Source organism: Nicotiana attenuata, unplaced genomic scaffold, assembly GCF_001879085.1.
Source record: "Nicotiana attenuata strain UT unplaced genomic scaffold, NIATTr2, whole genome shotgun sequence".
In the NCBI taxonomy this organism is placed as follows: Eukaryota; Viridiplantae; Streptophyta; class Magnoliopsida; order Solanales; family Solanaceae; genus Nicotiana; species Nicotiana attenuata.
In genome coordinates, this window is record NW_017673602.1 from 24,472 (window position 1) to 48,600 (window position 24,129).

At 39.8% G+C, this 24,129-nt stretch overlaps 1 protein-coding gene across 1 annotated transcript; it reads left to right on the plus strand.

Annotated features, from left to right (window-relative positions):
- The first annotated feature begins 18,814 nt into the window (after positions 1–18,814).
- LOC109216831 (protein SLOW WALKER 1-like) lies at positions 18,815–20,915 on the plus strand. Its single transcript, XM_019381032.1, has one exon. It carries the CDS (start codon positions 18,915–18,917, stop codon positions 20,514–20,516), a length of 1,602 nt encoding a protein of 533 aa, XP_019236577.1. The 5' UTR covers positions 18,815–18,914; the 3' UTR covers positions 20,517–20,915.
- The last annotated feature ends 3,214 nt before the right edge of the window (positions 20,916–24,129 follow it).

Sequence of the window (24,129 nt, forward strand, 5' to 3'; positions counted from 1 at the left end):
TAGATCCTCTGTAACTTGTACATCTTTGATAGGGACAACTCGAGAAGGGTCTCCACTACATTTCCTCAACATAGATACATGGAATACTGGATGGACAAATTCCAATTCGGATGGCAATTCTAACTCATAAGCAACCTGTCCAATTCGTCGAAGAATTTTGTACGGACCGATATACCGTGGACTCAGCTTACCCTTTTTCCCAAAACGCATAACACCCTTCATTGGCGAGATCCTCAGGAAAACCCAATCACCAACCTCAAACTCCAGATCACGACGTCGGACATCAGAATATATATATATGTATGTATGTATGTATGTATGTATGTATATAAAATAAGACAGAACGAAATATCGCAGTATAATAAAAGACTGAAATTTAACAAGAAGGAAAATCACAAAAGAATAACAATACAATACACAGGAATAACAACAGGGGATCTCCGGAGATATCGTTTCGTAGTCCCAAAAGTAAATGTGCAGGGGGATCTCCCGGGATACCATCCCGTAGTCCCAAAGTAAATGTGCAGGGGATCTCCCGGGATACCGTCTCGTAGTCCCAAAGTAAATATTCAGGATGATCTACTGGAATACCGTTCCGTAGTCCCAAAATAAATATGCAGGGGAGTCTCCCGGAATACCGTTTCGTAGTCCCAAAATAAATACGCAGCTCAAACAATGGAAGTAACAGTTACAATAAGAAACCCTAAGTTTAGGATAAGTACAAACCAAGGAAAAGCAGGAAATACGCTAAGCATGCTGCACAGAGTTCAGATAAGCATTTAAGGCACGTAGACATATTATTCTAGGCTAAACAGGATAACTACACATGCTGGTATAACTCAAATAAGAAGAAACATGTTATTACTCAATTAAAATTGGATTTTACAACAAATAGGCCATGTATGCACTCGTCACCTCACGTGCACGGCGCTCCCATATCACAACCGTACCAAATCCTAGGGGGAGTTCCCCCACACAAGGTTAGGCAAGCCACTTACCTCGAACCAAGCTCAATCAATCGGTAACAATGCCTTTTCCACGAATATCCAACTCCGAATGGCCCAAATCCAGCCAAAAGCAATTATATATCATAAATACAACTATAATAGACTAAACTAATTAATGAAATCAAGACTTTAATAAGAAATTCGAAAAATCGCCCTAAAAAGCCTCCCCGGGCCCACGTCTCGGAATCGGGTAAAAGTCACAAAATATGAACACCCATTCACTCACGAGTTCAATCATACGAAAATTATCCAAATCCGATATCAAATCTCAAAAACTTAGTTGAAGAACTTCCAACCTTTTTCCCCAAATTTCTCACCCAAATTCCTTAATTTAATGATGAAATTAACTATAGATCAATGGAATAGAACCAAAAACGAGTTAAAAATCATTACCCCAAAGTTCCCTCTAAAAAATCCTTGAATTATCGCCTTAATCCGAGCTCTCAAAGTCCCAAATTTGAAAACGGGCTAAAACCCTCGAACTTGGCCTTTTTTGCCCAGCGATTTCGCATCCACGGGCCTATAATCACACCTGCGATGCCGAACGTGCAGAATTTCCCTCGTAGGTGCGAAAATGACTTAAAGGGATGGGTCCGCATCCGCGATGAAGGGGTCGCACCTGTGGAATCTGGTCCGCTTCTACGGTCTTTCTTCGCACTTGCGCTCCTTAGGCGCATCTGCGGGCATCGCAAATGCGGAATATTACCTCGCACCTAAGACCCATGAGCTCCCATCCCACTCCGCTTCTGCGCTAGACCTTCCGTATGTGCGATCCCGCACCTGCGGTCTCCCCACCGCACGCGCGGAACACTAGAAACCATAAAACTTCAGCAATTCCAACAAGTCCAAAAATGATCCGTTAACCACTCGCAATCAACCCGAGGCCCCCGGGACCTCAACCAAACACACCTACCAGTCCTTAAACACCATACGAACTTAATTGAACCCTCAAAACACGTCAAAGAACAACAAAAAAAACACAAATCACCCTCCAATCCAAACTTAATGAACTTGAAACTTCAAATTTCTGCAACTGATGCCGAAACCTATCAAAACACGTCCGATTGACTTCAAATTTTGCATATAAGTCATATTCAAAATTACGGACCTACTTCAACTTCCAAAATCGAAATCCGACCCCGATATCAAAAGGTCCACCTCCGGTCAAAATCTCCAAAATTTGACTTTCGCCATTTCAAGCCTATATCAGCTACAGACCTACAATTCACAGTCCGGACACGCCCCTAAGTCCAAAATCACCCAACGGAGCTAATGGAACCAACAAAACTCCATTTCGGAGTCGTCTTCACACAGTTCCGACTATGGTCAAAATTCTAAGACTTAAGCTTCCGTTTTATGGACTAAGTGTCCCAAAACACTCCGAAACCCAAAACAAAATCTCCTGGAAAGTCACATAAGCAGAAACAGATACGGGGGAAGCAGAAAATAGGGGATCGGGGCTATTACTCTCAAACGATTGGCCGGTCGTTACAGTAAATGGATTGAGGAGGTAGGAAATGACCTTTCTAATTGGATTGGGATTCAACTGAATAAATGAGGAGTTAAACAATCTATACAATGGATAAGGAGAAGGCATTGGAGGTTCTGTCGGTTCGGAGTGCAATGCTCTACTATACATGGAAAATCAGGAATTGGAGGATATTTAGGAATATTATTGTAAATACAAACTTTTCTATTACAAAGATACAGAAGGAGATTAGACTAAGATTAGAGAGTATACAAGATACAAAGAAAGCAGGTAGATGTCGGCATTTGCTTTCCAGAATATGTAATTAGTGATTTTTGTTCTTGAGGCTTAGCGAGCATCGCACCCCTCCTAGAAGGTGGTTGTGTTCCTAAGTGCTCTGTAGGTGTACTAATTTAGTTGTTAATGGTAATTCTTCACAGGTTACCAAAAAAAAGTACTCTTCCAAAACTTGGCCAAACATTAATTATTGGTCAAAAGTAATTTAAAATTAATTAGCCAAACACAAGCTACTTTTTTAAAAAGTACTTTTGAGCAAAACCCTTTTCAAACTAAGCTAATTTTAGATGTTTGGCCAAACAGGCTATAGAACACATTATTGTTTTAAGTATAAAAAAAGTAAATGAAAAAATACATGCAAAAGAGAAAAGAAATATTTTTAAATCATCAACGGAAAAATTAAGTCTCCTTAAAACTCAACTGTCACGACCCAAATCTCCCTCCGTAGGAGGTCGTGATGGCACCTAGTCTTAGGGACTAGGTAAGCCTAACATTCATTGAAATAATAACGATATTAAATAACAACCGACGAATGCGAAGTAGAAGTCTCTATACAAGACATACAAATCCCAAAATCGGTAGTACAAGTCATAAGGTATACAGAGTTTGCTAGAAACCTCTAAATACAACTGTTTCAAAATAAGGATAAACAATGTAAAAAAAACATCAGAAGGTGACTCCAAAGCCTGCGAATGCAGCAGCAGGTTTACCTTGAGTCTCCACAGCAAAGATCCGCACAGCTAGCTAACAATCGATTGACTTCGAAATACCTGGATCTACAAAAAAAATTGTGCAGAAGCATAGTATGAGTACACCACAGCGGTACCCAGTAAGTATAAAGACTAACCTTAGTGAAGTAGTGACGAGGCACAGTCAAGACATCTACCGAACTACATAACCCTGACAAGTATAAGTGTAGTACTAACAGAACACGATATCTCTATAAAACTATCATAATGATGACAATAACATAGTACTTGCAATAAGAAATAGAAACAACAATTAGCTGCGGAACACAACAAGTAATAACACAGTAGGGTAAGCTGAATCACAATCTAAATCTGGTGATCACAATTAAAAGAAAGACAGGTAGCAGATAGGTGAGGATAACCAATTTCACATCAGGTTTGTAGCCAATAATCTCCACGAGGTACCGAACCTCAGAATATTCACAGTTCACGGGTCCCAATTCCTGAACCCTAAACACTTGGCATCTTGTGCCCTCATTACAGTTTTATAACCACACGGACGATTCATGTGCCAATAGAGTCATTCTCAGATAGAAGGAAAGTAGACAATGGGGTATAGAAATGATCAAAAACATTAGGATCCGTCTTCTTAAATCGTTAGGGGTGAGTAACTACGTGTATGCTCGTGCCATTGTTCTATCACAGTTCAGGCCAACTAATAAGAATAGAAACAATGAATGACACATAAGAGACGATCCCCACAAAAAGTACACGGTATAACATGCACAAGGAAAGTAAGCCACTATACAAGTATTAACAACAACAATGCCCGCAGGCCATCACAAGTCATCACAAACAAATCCCCGACAGAGTCCACCTTGTCTCGCCACGTGCGCCATAATAAAGTAAATGCCCAACTTGTCTCGCCACACCTGCATAATAATAATATTCCCACCTTGTCTCACCACATGCGCAACCCATATATATTACCCGCCTTGTCACGCCGCATGTGCACATATCAATAGTAATAATAGCACGGCAGAAACCTCGTGCAACACAATAACACCCACATGGCAGAGACCTCGTGCACCACAATAACAACCGCACGGGAGAAACCTCATGCAACACAATAACGATCGCATGGCAGAAACCTCGTGCAACACAATACTGAGTACAACAACAACAATGATAATAACACAAGAGTACAGCAAGTAATCAACTCAAGAGCTTTTGATCACAAAGAAACGGCAGTGCGAGCTCACCAAGAATAAACACAATAAGGAATACTAATCACAATGAGATTATCTCAACAAGGGAGAATTAATATGGAACAATAACTTCACAAGTACAATTTGAAAACAAGGGAGACAACATGAGTCATTTATTACAAATAAGGATGAGGCAACTATGATAAAGGACAACTAACTTCTTTAAGGTTTGAGCAAATTACGGAAATAATACAGCAACTTAATTAGGGATAAGCAACGGAAAAGACAACATGGTAATTAAGAAGGCAACAACTTCAGTTAAGTCATATAAGAGTCAATTAGGCAATAAGAGTGGATCATGAAGCAATTAATTCCAACTAAAACACGTAGAGGTGAAACTAGTAAATAAAAACTCAATCATAGCAAAACAACTTCATATCTAGTGAATATAAAGACCTAAGAGCCCTAAAAGGTCAACTTTCCACAAATAAGCCCGAGCACATACTCGTCAACTCGCGTACACAGACTTTACATGATACAATTAGCATAAAAGACTCAAATCCTAAGGGGTAGTTCCCCCACACGAAGTTAGGCAAGATACTTACCTCAAAGCAGACAGACTGATACTCTAAAATGAACTTCTCGGGTGAAATAACCTCTGGACGGCTCAAATCTAGCCAAACTATCTTCAAGGCATAAATAAAACTCATAAGGAACTATTCGCGATAATAAAGCTTCAATCTTTATCAAAAACTAAAAATCAACCTAAAAGTCGACCCTCGGGCCCCCACCTCGGAAGCCGGCAAATTTCACAAAAGTCGAACACCCATTCCGATACGAGTTCAACCATACCAAAATTATAAAATTTTGGTACCATTCCGTCCTCAAATCATCATTTTACATTTTGAAAGGTTTCTTCAAAAATTCCCATTTTTCCTCAACTTAAAACTCTAATTTGATGATAAAAATAAAGATATAATCATGGAATATAATAAATTCTAGGTGAAGAACACTTACCCAATTGATTTGCTTGAAAGCCCCACAAAAGAATAGCTCAAAACCGAGCTCTAGAACTCCAACAATGTGAAAAATAGCTAACCCTCGGAATAGAGTACATTTATATTCTGCCCAGTGATAAATGCATCGCGATCGCGAAGAAGAAAAATGAAGGATGCTCAAAATGTGCTACGCGAATGCGACAGAATGCTCGCAAGCATGGTGTACAAAACCTAGACAAATGCGAAGAGAAAAATTACCTGATGCCCAAATCCGCCTTACCTCTATGCGACCGCGTACTTGAGAGCGTGAACGTGAAGGCAAAGATCTTCCAACCTTCACGAACGCGATCCTCCCTTCACGAACGCGAAGAGCAAAATGCTGCCTGCCTCAAATAACACTATGCGAACGAGATTGCTTCATCGCGAACTCGATGAAGAACACCAGACACCACCAGATCAGCAGTCCAAAAATAAAAGAAAATGACTCGTAGCCCATCCGAAACACACCAAAGGCCCCCGGGACCCCGTCTAAGCACACCAACAAGTTCCATAACCTAACACGGACTCGCTCGAGGTCTCAAATCGCGTCAAACAATGTCAAAACTACGAATCGCACCATGAATTGAACTTATGAACTTTTAAATCTTCCAACTTCTAAAACCCACGCCGAAACCTATCAAATCAACCCTGAATGACGTCAAATTTTGCTGGCACGTCCCAAATAACATAACAGAGCTGTTCCAACTCTCGGAATCTCATTCCGACCCCGATATCACCAAAGTCAACTCTTGGTCAAACCTCTCAACCTTTCAAACTTCAATTTTTCCAACTTTCGCCGAAATGCTTCAAATTACCCTACAACCTCCGAATCCAAATCCGGACGCATGCCTAAGTCCAAAATTACAATACGAAGCTGTTGAAATCATCAAAACCCCATTCCGAAGTCGTTTACAGAAAAGTCAAATTCCGGTCAACTCTTACCGCTTAAGCTTCCAAAACTAGCATCCTTCTTCCAAATTGACTCCGAATCATCCGGTAACTGAACTCAACCACGCACGCAAGTCATAAGACATAATATGAAGCTGTTCAAGACCATATGCCGCTGAACGGGACTTTAATTCTCAAAACAGCCGGCCAGGTCGTTACATCCTCCCCCTCTTAAACAAACGTTCGTCCTCGAACGTGCCAAGAATCGTTTCGAATTCATCAAATCACGGAATGCATTCATCCAACATACACCTGCGGGTGACCCCCATCACCTCAATCCACATAAGCCTGACGACACCATCTCAACAGTAATTTACCCCTTCCACCAATACCAATAAGCCTTAGAGTCAAAAATTTTACCATCCGCTCATCTTCAAACGACCCGATTCTTACATCCATACTCGGTATCAGTTGCAAGAACTTTTGCCTACACCCACAAGGTACAACCACACGACGTGACACATCAGACATAGGCCCATAATAATCTGATCACATTTGCTGCCCGTAATCAATCCAGCACTGGCAATTAGCCTCATATCCATTAGAACCCTGTTTCAACCCTCTGTCGACGCCCCATTTTTCTCGCGAAATCGGGTTTATGATATTTGGGAGACAACTCTATTCCCGTTTGGGAATTGGGTTTTTGGATTTGAAGAGTCGCCACCTAATGATTAAGTGCATTAGGACACTAAAGGTTTTTGAGTTGTAAAACCAGAGTTCGGGTAAGGACTAGAAATTATCTTGAGGGGAAGGTGTTAGGCACCCCTCAAGATCCACTAGTGTGGTTCCGGCCATGCTATGTTGTGACTTTAATGCAAATAGATACACAAATGATTTTACACATAAGGGTAGCAAATAGATACGTGACAAGTATGTGGGATCAAGGTCTAGATGATCTACAATTTGTTTAAAGGGGGGACTAAACGCAGAAAATTAATCAATACATTGAATAAACAAAGAAGAAAAAACTTGGAAGAAAAGGAATAATGCAGTAAAATTAAGGAGGAGTTTTGAGTAGTTGAAAAGACAGGATTTTATTGATATTAAACAAAGTTGTATAAGGAAAGGGGTCCTAGGTTTATAAATCACACGGATCATCCACACAACACCGGTAATCAATTGTACACGTAGTGTTAACGTGTGATCATCATCTCCATGTCTACCCTTCCCACCCCGTTAAGGTATTAAGCGCGAAGTAGTCTCATTAATTATTGCATGCTATTAACCGTCCCACCTATCAGTCCTGGAGGCTTTTAGGACTACTAATCCTAAAGGGAGGAAGCTTGGCTTTTCAGAGGTTTAAAAAGGTTAAAATACTAAGGCGTCAAGCAAAAACATGAAAGCAGTTATGGGAGCACAAAACAATTAAGGCTCAGATAAACCTCCTTTAATCACAGAAAATTATGTAGTTTAGCATGTCTTACATGTACTGATTAGGTCGAAATTATGCTTAACGTTAGGCAGGCTGGTTCATTACATATTTTCAGGCAAGAAGTTCGCATTAGGCTCGCCTGGCTGCAACTTATCGAAGACCAGTGCAATTAATTAACTACATACTTGTTTGCCTACGTGATGACCTATAGGCATGGCATCTACTGGTTTCAGGAATAAAGAAACAAACTGATTAAGAAAGTTGCCAGTTTTAACAGAATGGTGCGAGTTCTGTAATTAGTGCTAATCTTAAAACGAGTGATTCAGATTTGATTGATAGTTCCTATAGTCATGCTTTCTAGCGTCGTTAATTTAAACACTTTTTACAGGCGTAGCAAGAGCGCAGAAATCCTATAGGCATGGTATCTGAATACTGTTAGTTTTTAATCCTATAAATAGGTTTGCCTAGTGACCAATGCATGCGTATAGTCTGGATTTCTGGTTACTTATAGGCGTGGTATCCATATGGAGATGCAAAATTCCTATAGACATGGTATCTATATGGATGCATAACCCTATGGACATGTTATCTATATGTGCGGAAGTGCAGAAACCCTATGGACATGATATCTATGTGGAGAAGTGCAGAAACCTTATAGACATGATATCTATGTGGATGCATAAACCTATAGACATGGTATCTACATGTGATATGCAAATGTGCAAAGCTGTAGGCAAGATACATGAGTACAGAAGTGTGGTAATTCCCTATGAGCATGATATCTACCCCTTTGCATGCATGGTTACCCTTCCCTTTTCACTAATCACCCCAGAGGTTATTACAAAATTTTATTACAGACCAAGATGAATCGAAAACGGGAAATAAAATTACAATCAGAACTCTTAAGCGGCATCCAAGGAGCCTAATTCAAACCCAAGGTCTAATAATATGATATGAGCCAATTGCCAGGATCAGGTTCCAAAGCCTTTCTCTTATCCGGGATGTGTCAAAGTTCCAAGGAGTTTTAAGAACTCCAGGCAATGCTCACACCCAAATATCATTACAAAACTAAATTAAAGTGCAGTGTGGAAGGGCCAGCCCTCCAATGTCCAAGTTCAGAGGGAACTCAAGGTCCCAAGGCAAGGCTCATTGGAGGGGGGCAGAACTTAGAGTCTAGGAACAAGTGTAAGTGCAATAGAGGGATATAAGGGATGCCAAGGCAAGCTGGTGGTCATGCCCAGCAACATAAAATGCTGGCACACCCCTGACCAGCCCACTAGCCAAACATGGAGAGTCCAGGACCTATTGAAGGTCAAACCATGGCCTGGGCAGTAATTGGGATACTGTCAGGCCAACGCTTCAACTCAACACATAAAGGGGGGTAGGGGTAGGGATTCATATGAAAGCAGAAACAAAGAAAGAAAAATACTCAGCATAAGCTACGAAGCATGAACAGCAAACCACACAGAAGAATGAAACTATAGAATAAACATATAGGGATGGGGCAAAAGTTTAAATGAAAGGGCATACCAGTTTTCAGAAACAAGCAAGTAGGGAGAAGTAGTAGACTCAGGGAAGCCAAGTTGCAATCAAGAAGCAAGAGTGTAAGCTTTTAGAAGAGAGTTGTGATGATTAAAAATCGTGTGTGTGTTTAAAAAATTGTGTCATGTATTTATAATGCAGAAGAGAAGCAGAAATAGGTAAGAAAATAGTTTGAAAATCAATCACACAAGGTTTCCCTTTAATTAAGGGATTCTGATTTCAAACGGGCAAGGTAAATAAGGAAAGGAGTTAATTAAACACTTTTCAAAGTAATGCAAGAAGGGTAAATACATAATAGTTATTTAAGGAAAGGCTTTTGACAGTACACGGTCATGCAAATTAAGGAAAGGAAATTAGTTGACAGCCAAGCAATCAAGGGTCGAAAATTTTATGTAAATGAACCAAGTCAGAAAAAGGTGAAGGGAGGCTTCACTTAAGAAGAATCAGTAGCAATCAATTAACCCCCAAAAAAGGATTCTGATTCGAACACAAATTGGAAAACCTTTTGAAAAAGATTTTAACACATATAAAAGGGGTTGTCATGCTAATCAGAAGAGTTCATACACAAAAGGATTCAAACTTATTATATGGATCCAAAGTGAATTTGAGAGAGTCCAGGGCTCGAATGGAACCCTAGTCCAAACATACAAGACCACACTCGTCAAAAACCCCCCAAATCCTAGGGTTTTCGACTTGAACCAAATGCAAAGAAGAGAAACAAGTAGATGTAGTAGAAAGTTTAATGTAAAATAGAGTAAGGGAATTAATTTGAAACACAATGAGAGTAGAAGAGACAGTAGAGGCAAATACGCTTAAGCAGGCATAGTAGGAACACTTAATGAACATGGTTGAAAAATGCAGTAGACGAATCATATCAAGTCATAGTGGAAGGCAAGCAGCAAAACATAGCATGGGAGACATAGCATAGAAACATGGCATATAAACATAGCATGTGAAAACATAGTAGAGAGAAGAACAAAATACAGAAAACATGGTAGAAGAACATGTATATATGAAAACACATAAGAATATAAAACACACATAAGAAAGGAAGAAGAAAAGTCGGAAAACACTGAAGCATTTTCGGAAAGCCCTAAACCAGAAAACGAGGCGAACGTTCGAAAGTAAGATTTTAAAAAGAAAAATTGGGGAAACCACTTGAAAACTCAAGATAAAGCATGAATACACACAGATCTGGAGATAACCGGAGAAGAACCTCGATAGTTAGGGTTTTCAGATGAACCCTAGAATGAGAAAGGCTTCGAAAACGTCCGATCTAAGTCGGATGAGACTGGAAACAGGCTTAGGAGGCTAAGATTTGTCGGAGCCAGGCCGGAGATGGCCGGGAACCTCAAGTCGGCGGAGGTCTGGGTGGAGACCTTTGAGGTCTAGTATCAAACCTTCGAGTACCAAGCACATAGGAGCGATAGGAGGTGAGCATAGATCATCCATGGCCTGAGAGGCCATGGGTTCTGGTGAGTTAGAGGTCGAAAATGGGGGGAAGGTGATTAGGGTTTCAAGAACACTCGAGAGAGTTTGAGAGGGGGAGGGTGTTCAGGGGCGGCTACTGAAATGAAAATGAGGGAATTAGGGTTAGTCATTAGGTTTAATTAAGGAAGGGCGAATTGAGGCCGTTGATCTCAAATATCAACGGTTCAGATCAAAGGGGGCTTGGATCGGGCTGGTTTAAACGGGTTATTGGGCCATTTGGGTTTAATTAAAAAATCTGATGGGGATGGGGCTAAATTGGCTATAATTGAAATAATAAGGGTTGTTTGTTAAATAGCCAATTTTCCCCTTTTATTATTTTACAAAAATAGTAAGAAATGATTTAAAAATAAATTACAGGTACTGAACTAATTAATAACATATAAATATTAATGTAAAAATACTAAAAGTGATTTTATGATTATAAAATGCTGTTAATTGTAAAATAGGCCATAATTGCAATTGTATGCAATTTAGCTAAAAAAAATACCAAACAAATGTATAAAAATACGTAAAAATTACTTTTATCATATCTTAGTGTAAATATGAGAATGAAATAAATTATTTACCAAAAATACTAGTTTGGGAATAATTATTGAATTTTGTACTATTAAAATAGACAACAAATTGATTTTAAGATCTTTAAAAAATAAGGGAAAAATACAAAACTCTTGGGCATGCTTATATATGCATGTACATACTATTTTGAGAATATTTTAAGTACATATAAATACATAGGGAAAAATTGGGTATCAACACCCTCCACAACACTAACGACTATGCAAGAGACATGAAGACCTCATAACTACTCACCCGAATTAACAAGTCACCTCCAACGCCATCGGACACACACCACGCAAGCTAAAACTCCAATAAGCATAATTCGAAAATGGCTAAATAAGTAAGGAGAACACATAAGAGAAATATCAAACAAGCCCAACAGGCACAACTCCCTATCAGTACCATTCTGCGAATCAATTTACAAGAAAGAATCAAGGTATATGAACAAATCACAAGGATCTCATCCGTATATAACTTCCACTGCGGCACAAAGCCCGGCTCAAACATATCAAATCACATGAAATCGCGAGGGTCTCACCCTCAACTCTGAATCACAAGTAGAATACACATCATACCAGTCTAAACCTTCCACTAACTCAATTCCGCCAATAAAATCAAAACACTTACTGAACTCTCACCCCGGTAGAGCATCTAAATCACAACTCGTACCAAATTACTCAAGAATCATATCAAAACCTACCATAATGCATAACAGGAATTCATTTCTGGTCTCGTAACTCTCAATAATGAATAAAACAATGATAGAAACGGGCTACCACTACAGAGTCTCCCAACCAGGGTAAACACACAAATAGCATACTAAATCATGAACTCACCCATAGGTGGAGCAACAAATAGCGGAACTCACCACGATAAATAGAACCGAAACATGATATGAATGGTGCTCCTCTATAAAAAATTGAAAGCATACTTGTATGACATCATCTAGCACAGCGGCCCCAGACCTACTGTATGAAACATATCAACGGATCGGGCCTCCCCCTCTTGGGCGCCCTCTACTTGCCTGAATACCCCGCTGCGACAGATCTGTCCGGAGTCTGGGACGATCTCTCACCATGTGGCTAGTATCTCCATACTCAAAGAAACCTCTCTGCTAACGTGGATATGGGAACTGTGCGGTATGGGTGCTCTGAGACCCATGAGTACCTGAAATACCGTGCGAAGCCTGAAGTGCAAACTGAACTGGCTGACCCACAAAACCTCTACCATGTCGTACCCTACCTCCAAAGTAAGGGCCAGTGGACCTCTCCGGTCTGCGAGGCCTTCTCGCCTCCCTGTCCTCTCTCCCTTAACCCCGCATGTCCTCCCTCTCCTGGTCCAACATGCCTTCTACTCAGCGAGCGATCCTTACCACCTGCTGAAATGAAACATCTGACTCCAACTCCCGAACCATGTTGAGCTAAATATCATGCTTGATCCCCTTAATGAACCTACAGAATCTCTCCCTAATTGTATTGATCAAAGAAGGTGCATGTCTGGCCAAATTACTGAATCTAATGGCATACTCTGACACTAACATAGTGCCTGGCACAGCTGCTCAAACTCCGCGCGCCATGCATCCCGAAGGGACTAAGGTACAAACTTTCTCAGGAACATCTCGGAAAACTAAGCCCATGAAAGTGAAGCTACATCGTCTGGACTGCCCAACTCATTCACTCTCCACCACTGATAAGCCGCTCCCCTAAGCTGGAACGTAGTAAAAGTAACCCCACTCGTCTCTACAATACCCATAGTGTGGAGAATGTGATGGCACTCCTTTAGAAAACTCTATGCATCCTCTTAAGCCAAACCACTAAAAGTAGGAGGATCATACTTCTTGAACCTTGCAAGTCTAAGATGTTCTTCCTCATATGCTGCAGCCCTAACCACAGGCTGAACTGGAACTACAGGTTGTGTCGCCATGACACCTAGAACCTGACCAACGGAAACTCGCTGCTCTGGAGTACGAGTGGCGGGAGTCTGAATCCCTCCCCCGATTTGTGAAGTAGCTGGTGCATCCGGAATCAATCCCACCTGACCCAATGTACCAAATATGCTTAGGAACTGTGCTAAAGTCTCCTGAAGTCCGAGGGTAGTAGCAGGCGCCTCCAGTACCTGTCCCCCAATTGGAGCTACTGGCGGCTCCTCAATTGCTGCTATGGTAGGTGCTCTAGCTGCGGCGCATGCTCCTCATCGGCCTCTACCTCTGCCTCTAACGACACCTGCTCCGGGAGCAGCGTCATCCATGACTAGAGCTCGCGTCCTCACCATCTGTGAGAAAACAGAATGATAAAAACTCAAACTCCAAGAACAATAAACTCGCACGATAGGCAAGGAAGAAGTGAAACTGTCCTAGCAGTTCTGTATCATCTCAAAGATAAGTACAGACGTCTCCGTACCGATCCGTAAGACTCTAGTAAACTCGCTTATGACTCATAGCACCTATGAACCTAGAGCTCTGATACCAACTTGTCAAGACCCAAATCTCCCTCCGTAGGAGGTCGTGATGGCACCTAGTCTTAGGGACTAGGTAAGCCTAACATTCATTGAAATAATAACAATATTAAATAACAACTGACGAATGCGAAGTAGAAATCTCTATACAAGACTTACAAATCCCAAAATCGGTAGTACAAGTCATAAGCTTTACAGAGTTTGCTAGAAACCTCTAAATACAACTGTTTCGAAATAAGGATAAACTATGTAGAAGAAACATCAAAAGGTGACTCCGAAGCCTGCGAATGCTGCAGCAGGTTTATCTTGAGTCTTCACAGCAAAGATCCGCACAGCTAGATAACCATCGATTGACTTCGAAATACCTGGATCTGCAAAAAAATTATGCAGAAGCGTAGTATGAGTATACCACAGTTGTACCTAGTAAGTATAAAGACTAACCTTAGTGGAGTACTAACGAGGGACAGTCAAGACACCTACCGGACTAGATAACCTGGACAAGTATAAGTGTAGTACTAACAGAACACTATATCTCTATAAAACTATCATAATGATGACAATAACATAGTACTTGCAATAAGAAATAGAAACAACAATTAGTTGCGGAACACAACAAGTAATAACACAGTAGGGTAAGCTGAATCACAATCTAAATCCGGTGATCACAATTAAAAGAAAGACAGGTAGCAGCTAGGTGAGGATAACCAATTTCACATCAGGTTTGTAGCCAATAATCTCCACGAGGTACCGAACCTTAGAATATTCACAGTTCACGGGTCCCAATTCCTTAACCCTAAACACATGGCATCCTGTGCCCTCATTACAGTTTTATAACCACATGGACGATTCACGTGCCAATAGAGTCATTCTCACATAGAAGGCAAGTAGACAATGGGGTATAGAAATGATCAAAAACATTAGGATCCGTCTTCTTAAATCGTTAGGGGTGAGTAACTACGTGTATGCTCGTGCCAATGTTCTATCACAGTTCAGGCCAACTAATAAGAATAGAAACAATGAATGACACATAAGAGACGATCCCCACAAAAGTACACGGTATAACATGCACAAGGAAAGTACGCCACTACACAAGTATTAACAACAACAATGCCCGCAGGCCATCACAAGTCATCACAAACAAATCCCCGACAGAGCTCACCTTGTCTCGCCACGTGCGCCATAATAAAGTAAATGCCCGACTTGTCTCGCCACACTTGCATAATAATAATATTCCCACCTTGTCTCACCACATGCGCAACCCATATATATTACCCGCCTTGTCACGCCGCATGTGCACATATCAATAGTAATAATAGCACGGCAGAAACCTCGTGCAACACAATAACACCCACATGGCAGAGACCTCGTGCACCACAATAACAACCGCACGACAGAAACCTCATGCAACACAATAACGATCGCATGGCAGAAACCTCGTGCAACGCAATACTGAGTACAACAACAACAATGATAATAACACAAGAGTACGAAAAGTAATCAATTCAAGATATTTCGATCACAAAGAAACGGCAGAGCGAGCTCACCAAGAATAAACACAATAAAGAATACTAGTCACAATGAGATTATCTCAACAAGGGAGAATTAATATGGAACAATAACTTCACAAGTACAATTTGACAACAAGGGAGACAACATGAGTCACTAATTACAAATAAGGATGAGGCAACTATGATAAAGGACAACTAACTTCTTTAAGGTTTGAGCAAATTACGGAAACAATACAGCAACTTAATTAAGGATAAGCAATGGAAAAGACAGCATGGTAATTGTCACGACCCTAAAACTGACCCGGTCGTGATGGCACCTATCGTGGAACTAGGCCAGCCGACACTACTCCCGAATTAACCATTATTCAATAAAAGTTATTTTTATACCATTTATTAATCAACAAAATACCATTTATTAATCAACAATCTCATGATGTAAGTCTAAATGGATAGTGCGGAATAAATACACAAGCTCGACATCGGGGTGTCACAAGTCACGAGCATATACTAAGGTCTGAACACAACTAAGAATCTAAAATGTACTAAATACAGTCTAAGGAGGACAAGAGGGAGAAAAGCAGTGCTGCGAACGTCGGGCAGCTACCTTGCTAACTCCAATGACTCTGCCACTGAGCAATCAACACCCGCTACTGGGTTCCAAATAATACCTGAATCTGCACACAAGGTGTAGGGAGTAATGTGAGTACGCCAACTCAGTAAGTAATAAAAGTAAATGAAAGCTGGGCAGTAAGAAAACACGTAAGCCACGTCATAACGCTACAGCAAATGCAGTACATTTCCAAAAAAGTACAGAAATTATTTACTTCGTAAATCATGCTCAATTTCAGTAAAAACCTTTTTAAAACAACTTTCAATAGCTTCAAAACGAGTGATAAAAACAGTGAGTAAAAATGCTAGAAACGTAACAGCCCCTCGGGCAAAACATGTACCATAAACCGCCCCTCGGGCGTAATATCAACAGAACCAGCCCCTCGGGCTACCTCACAATTAATCGTAATCAGCCCTTGGGCATAACATGAATCAAGAACCGCCCCTTGGGCAACATGGATCAAGAACAGCCCCTCGGGCTCCAATATGAAACAACAACAGCCCCTCGGGCTATAACACATCACACACACTGGGTACCCGCGCTCACTGGGGGTGTACAGACTCTATGGGGGCCCCTTACGACCCAAGCGCAATATCAAGCCATCTCGTGGCATAATCAAACACGCTCTCGGCCTCATATCAATCACAAGCCACCTCGTGGCATAATAAATCTAGCCCTCGGCCTCTCATATATCACAATCGGTACCACATGCTGCAGCGCGCAGCCCGATCCCATAGTATCCTCACAACACAGGCCTATCTCACTTAAGCCCCTCGGGCTGATAGTAAAATAAGTACTCGGCTCAAAGTCATTTATGAAATCAAAAGGAGTGAATAAAACCAAGTTATGAAAAACAGTAAGAAAATAGCATGACTGAGTGCAACCATTAACGAAAACAGTGAGGTAAAACAGTAGTAAAAGCCCTTAAGGGTCCAAACAATTGGCACAAGGCCCAAACATGGCATTTAGCCCCAAGCACAATAATATGTTCCAAAATATAACAATATCAATAGTTTTCAAGTAAAATATGCGACTTAATAGTCGTACGGGATGGACCGAGTCACAATCCCCAACGGTGCACGACCCCACGCTCGTCATCTAGCGGGTGCGTCACCTCAAGTAGCACAACGATGTGAAATCTGGGGTTTCATACCCTCAGAACAGTATTTACAATCATTACTTACCTCTATCCGATCCAAACTCTAGCCCGCGATGCCTTTGCCTCTCGAATTGGCCTCTAGATGCTCCAAATCTATCCAAAACAGATTTATACCATCAAAATATACTAAAGGAGCAAAAGCCCACTCGAAAATATCCAATTTATACAAAATCCCGAAATTGGCCAAACCCGACCCCCGGGCCCACGTCTCGGAACCCAATAAAAATCACACCAATAGAATCCTTACACTCTCACGAGTTCGTACATACCAAGAACATCAAAATCGGACCTCAAATGACCCCCCAAATCCTCAATTTACACTCTCAAAATTCAAGCCCTAATTCCCCAATTTTAGGCTTTAAATTCCACATATTTCATGTTTAAACAAATAAGAATCAACGTAGGATCGAGTATTAAGTCCAAAATTCTTACCTCCATGAAGTTCTCTTCGATTTCCCTCTTCAATTTGCTCTCCCAAGCTCTAAAACTGACTTAAAATGGTGAAACTTAGACCCACAATCGAAAAAATGGTCTTTTAAAACAATTTGCCCAACACTTAAAAATCCTTCATCGCGAACGCGGTCAAAGCCTCGCGTTCGCGAAGCACAACCTTACGTTGACCATTTTCCCCTTCATCACAAACGCGACCAAACGCAAGCGAACACGAACCTTTAGCTTCACAACTCACCGCGAACGTAGCCACCCACTCGCGAACGCGAAGACTAATCTGACCTGGACCCAGCTGCTCGCATTTCCTCTACGCGAACGCGACCAACCACTCGCGAACGCGGTGACCATTGAGCTCAACCCTTCGCGATCGCGTGACCTCTTCCGCGAACGCGAAGGCCAACTTCACAGCCTCCCATCCTAACCCTTCGCAAACGCGAGGGTCCACTCGCGAACGCGAAGGCCAAAAGCCTGCAACACCAACAACAGATTTTTCTGCAATCTTTTCAACTTGAAATGATCCGTTCAACCACCCGAAACTCACCCGAGGCCCTCGGGACCTCAACCAAACATACCAACATATCCCATAACATCATTCAAACTTGTTCCAACCTTCGAAATGCTCAAAGCAACATCAAAACACCAAATTTGCATCGGATTCAAAACACCAAATTTGAACCTTGTATACGCTTATCTTGGGGATTTCTTAGTTAAACAAGATGAGACACAAAAGATTTTCTGACGTGTGGAGTAATCAAATGTGATAAAAAAGAATAGCTAGTTTAGAGAATCTGAGTTGAAATTCGAAAGTAAAATAGTGAAAAATATGAAAAAGACTATACATAAAGAAGAAGAAAAATAGAATTGATGAGAAGATAAGTATATTATTTAATTTAGTGAGAAAAATCTTTTATCCTATTAACTCATTCAATCCTACGTCTATCAAATTTAAAAAAAAAAAATTGAATTTAAAATATTTTATCAACGGTTGTATCAATATAAATTACATATATTATATTTTTGGGGCTCTTAAATATTTGAGGGCTAAGGCAAGCTGCCTTACCCTAGAGCCGCCCTTGCTTCAGCCGAAGTTCATTTGCATAGCAGAGAGCTTCAACAATGGCAGAAAATCAATCCATAGCAAGAACTTTCCCGGTGAAGCCCAAATTAAAACCCACTTCAGCAAATTCCACTACCCCAACCCCTGAATCCAAGTATTGGAGATCATTCAAAACCCCTAAAGACCTTCAATCCCAAACCCTAGTTTCTGCAATCACCTCCGTATCATTTTCCCCGATATCCCCTCACGATTTCGCCGCCACACATTCTGCCACTGTTTCCATTTTCTCCGGCCAAACTCTCGAACCCAAAACCACCATCTCCTCCGCCTTCAAAGACACAGTCACCTCCGCTTCATTCCGTTCGGATGGACGTCTCATCGCCGCCGGTGACCTTTCAGGCGCCGTTCAGGTTCTTGACCTTAAATCCCGTGTCCCTCTCCGTCGTCTTCGCGGCCATACCCGACCCGTTCGTGTTGTCCGTTACCCACGCGCCGATAAGCTCCACCTGTTCTCTGGTGGTGATGATGCTGTTGTTAAGTACTGGGACATTACTACTGAGTCCAAAATTTACGATCTTTTGGGGCATAAGGATTATGTGAGGTGTGGCGATGCTTCACCGATTAGTGATGATATGTTTGTTTCGGGTTCTTATGATCATACGGTGAAAGTTTGGGATGTTAGGGTTCTGAATTCGGGTTCTGTGATGGAGTTTGATCATGGGAAGCCTGTTGAGGATGTGATTTACTTGCCATCCGGTGGGTTAGTTGCTACTGCTGGTGGGAATTCTGTGAAGATTTGGGATGTTCTTGGAGGTGGGAAGTTGTTATATACAATGGAGAGTCATAACAAGACTGTTACTTCGATTTGTGTTGGTAAAATTGGGAAGGAGAGTGGCGAGGAGGCCCAGCAGTATCGGATTTTGAGTGTGTCTTTGGATGGATATATGAAGGTTTTTGATTATGCTAAGTTCAAGATTACTCATTCGATGAGGTTTCCTAATCCTCTAATGTCTGTTGGGTTTTCCCCGGATTGTTCTACGAGGGTGATTGGGGCGTCGAATGGGGCAATGTATATTGGTAGGAGAAAGGTGAAGGATAGTGAAAGTTTGGAACTTGGGAGTTTTGGTGGTGGATTTGCTCCGGTGGAGGAGCCTCAGAGGCGGGTGTTGAGGCCATCTTATTTCAGGTATTTTCAGCGGGGGCAGAACGAGAAGCCATCCGAATGGGATTACTTGATTAAGAAGCCTAAGAAGATTAAGGTGGCGGAACATGATAAGTTGTTGAAGAAATTTATGCATAAGGAGGCTTTGGTAGCTGCTTTGAGTGGGAAGAACCCGGAAAATGTAGTTGCTGTTATGGAGGAATTGGTTGCTAGGAAGAAGTTGTTGCGATGTGTGTCAAACTTGGAAACTGAGGAACTTGGTTTGCTTCTGAGGTTTCTGCAGAGGTACTCCACCATGCCTAGATTTTCAAGGTTTTTGATGGGCTTGACAAAGAAAGTTATTGAGATGCGAACTGAAGATATTAAGTCTTCAGATGAACTGAGAGGTCACATTAGGAATCTTAAACGCGACGTTGAGGAGGAAATAAGAGTACAACAGACATTGCAACAGATACAGGGAATTGTATGTCCTCTGCTCAAGATTGCTGCAAGGAGATGATAATTTGCTTATTGTTGCCTGTCGATTATCTGGCTCTACGTTTTGCCCTTTTTACTGCTAGGATTTCCTTCAACTGAGTGACTACAAAAAATTTTGCCATCACATTGTAGTATTCCTTCTAGAAATTTTGTTTCTTTTATATGGGATTGTCCTTTTACCCATGAAGAATACATGCAGTTCACAGCTTAGGTACAACACTAGTTGAAAGTAGATAAAGCCAAAAAGTCCTATGGAAGAGGAAGAAATCATTGATAATGTCAAGCTCTTATTGCTTGGACCTCATTTATTCTGCCTAAGATTACCTTTTGTTACACTTCCAGGCCATTGATACCCTTTACTTTTTGACAATGTTTTAAGACTTCCGTTATACTTTGGTTAAAAGAATTTTTATTTCGTTCCTTTTTTGAAGTTTTAAAATTTCTTTGTTGATAGGGCTATCAATAACCTCGAAAGTCCAATTTTACGATCTTGTTCTGATCAAGAGTAAAGTTGATCAATGCACCGACTACAAGTTTATGGTAACGTCTAATAGGCACAAGTTTAATAGTAAATACATATTTCCAAGAATATTTATACCTTGTATAGAGTATACATGTGGAGTCGAAAGCAACGGATGCATTTGCATCAATTGTTAGTAGAGTAGATGTATCATTGGTTTCCAAGAATTTGGTGCTGTTTAGCTGACCTTCTTCACTCCATTAATTATATAAAAACATAACCATTTGGACTTTTGAACCTTCTCTCCTGCCGGCTTCTACAGATGAAACTTCCACCCGTTTCTTTATTTAGTACGTATATTACAACAATAGTTACATCTTTGTCCCAATCAAGTCGGTGTTAGTCATATGAATCATTACTTCTTTCTTTATGCTCAATTGTCTTGTGAGGATTAATTATTATTGACAAGCTTTCCGCTGGCTATCAACCTACCTGCGATTCTTCTCCCTTATTTGAGCTTGAGATTGATAACGTTAGCAAGCCCATACAAGCACTGGGGTTGTACATGGACCGGGTTAGTTCGGTCTTTATCAAAACCAAACCAAACCAACTATATCGGTTTGGATTGGTTCGATTTTGTCGGATTTTTCGGACTTTTTCTTACATGAACATTATTTCAATCTTACTTTGTTTTTGATAAGTAAATATATGTTTAGCGAAAACTAAAAAAATTGACAACATATGATTTATTAACATATTCTTATGGGAGAATTTTCTTAGTAATATATGATAGTTATTTTTTAGTCGTCTGACAATAATTTTTCGTTGATGTACACTTTCAATGGTTCGCTTTGTTCTACCCTCGGCAGTGCACACAGTATTTTGGATCGGGCCGTACGATCTCGGCATAAATCGTGCGTGATAACACTCAGAGCCCGATTACACTTGATATTATTTTATGGTTTGAGAGGTTACAATTTATTTAATTACAAAAATTGATTTGGAGTTAGTAGGTGTTGGTTGGACATTTTTGAAATCTTTTATCAGTTAAAGAATCATTTATTCACTGCTTGTTATCGTGTTATTGTTATTATTCACATATTTCATGCTTATTTAGAATTTCTGTATTTTATTTGTTGGCCCATAGTAAGTGTCGATGTCGACCCCTCGTCACTACTTCTTCGAGGTTAGACTAGATACCTACTGGGTACATGTTGTTTATGTACTCACGCTACACTTCTGCACTAATTGTGCAGGATCTGAGGCAGGTGCATCTGGCAGTCATTCCGGCGCACACCCCCGTTACCCCGAGGCTTAGTGGTGAGCTGCTCTCGGCCGTTCTACAGCATCCGCAGCCTCTCTTTTGTATTTGCTTTCCGTCTATTCTATTTCAGACAATAGCGTAGTGTTTTGTATATTTTACTAGTCGCTCATACACTTGTGACACCAGGTCTTGGAAACATGATAGTTTACACTTGATAGCTTTTGAGTATTTATTTCACTGCACTTGCTTTTTTTTAAAAAAAAAAAATTTTACGCTTACTTTATTAAATTTTTCACTTCTTATTTACTTAACAAATAAAAATCAACTACTTTAAATTATTAGAAAGAATACATACATGACTAGTTCACCGTTGGCTTGCCTAGCAGCGACGTTGGATGTCATCATGGCCTATAGGAGAAATTGGGTTGTGACATACCAAGAGCCTCAAGTAATATTTTGTTAGACAGTATGTGTAGATTAAATCAAAAAAGAATTCTGCCTTTGAGTTATTTACAATTATATTCTTAGATTATATAAATATCTAAGGGCATAAAAGTCGATGATCAGCATATTAGTCGCTCAACATTTAGCATAAAATATTTATGCTTATATATATATATATATATATATAAAGCATGAATACAATGTCGGTTTACAAAAATAACCTTATAATATTAAGCATAATAACTTATAGTAAAAGGATATAACCGGAATTCTAGATATTAGCCTTGCAATCCTATTAGTTTTAGGACATAATACTACACATTAGGAATCGTTCATAATTATCTTTAGGAATCATATTAATATAATTACTTTCAGGCATAGACATATAATACTACAATTAGCAATCACAGTAGTGTTAAAATTAAATCTCATTATCTCGAAATTACCTCCGTCGCAAAAAAAAAAAAGTAAATAGGTATTAATGATTTGATGGATAGTTAGGAAACCAATTTTTAGAAGAAAATACATGCGTTAATAAATAACTCAATACATTACCACTCTATTGCATACCAAGAAAAAATAAAAGTAATGTTAAACGGACTGCATAAGCATTAAAATTGAGAAAAAAACTCCTACGATAATATATTATTATATTATATTTGAACTGCTTTCCTACTCAAATAATATTTTTTATTATTAATTTTTCGTATAATATAAAAAAATATACCTAATTATTAAAGAACAACTAAGAAAGTTTTTAAGAATATAATGTGTGAGAAAGAAAAGAAAAAAGGTTGGTACGAGTCAATACCACTAATTGCAAACATAAAGATCTAAAAGTGGAATGTCATATCGATATTTTTACTCTTTAAAAATAAAATGTATGATGGATAAAACTATAATTACGATTAAATATTCAAACATGAGATGAACTAATATTATTAATCTTAATTAATAGAAAATAAATTATTTTTTATGTTAAAACGAAATAATCAAATCTTTCATTATTATTTAGCAAAAGAATCCAATTGAATTATTTTTTGAATAATCATATGAGTAATATTATTTTTCAAGTTAAAAAAAATCTTATGGTACATAACTTTTTCCATAAAAGAGTGTTAGAGATTAAAAAAAATAGATCATAAAGTAAAAAGATTAGTATAATATTAAGAAGGCCATACAAGTGTTTGAGGAAGCACAATCAAAGCTAAATTTTGAACAAGAATAAGCTCGACTCTGGTATATCGAGATTATCCTTTGTAGACGCCTTCGGCGGAATCGAAATAATATTCTATGTCATGCATTACTTGCAAATTGTTAGATCAAGAGGCATGCTATTGTTAGCAATAAGAATAAGTAGTGTACCAACAACGATTTTATTATGAGGTCGTACAACTCACGTTAGATTTGATATACCTCTTCAAATAACTGAATAACCTTCACAAATATATCATAGCAATAGTGCTA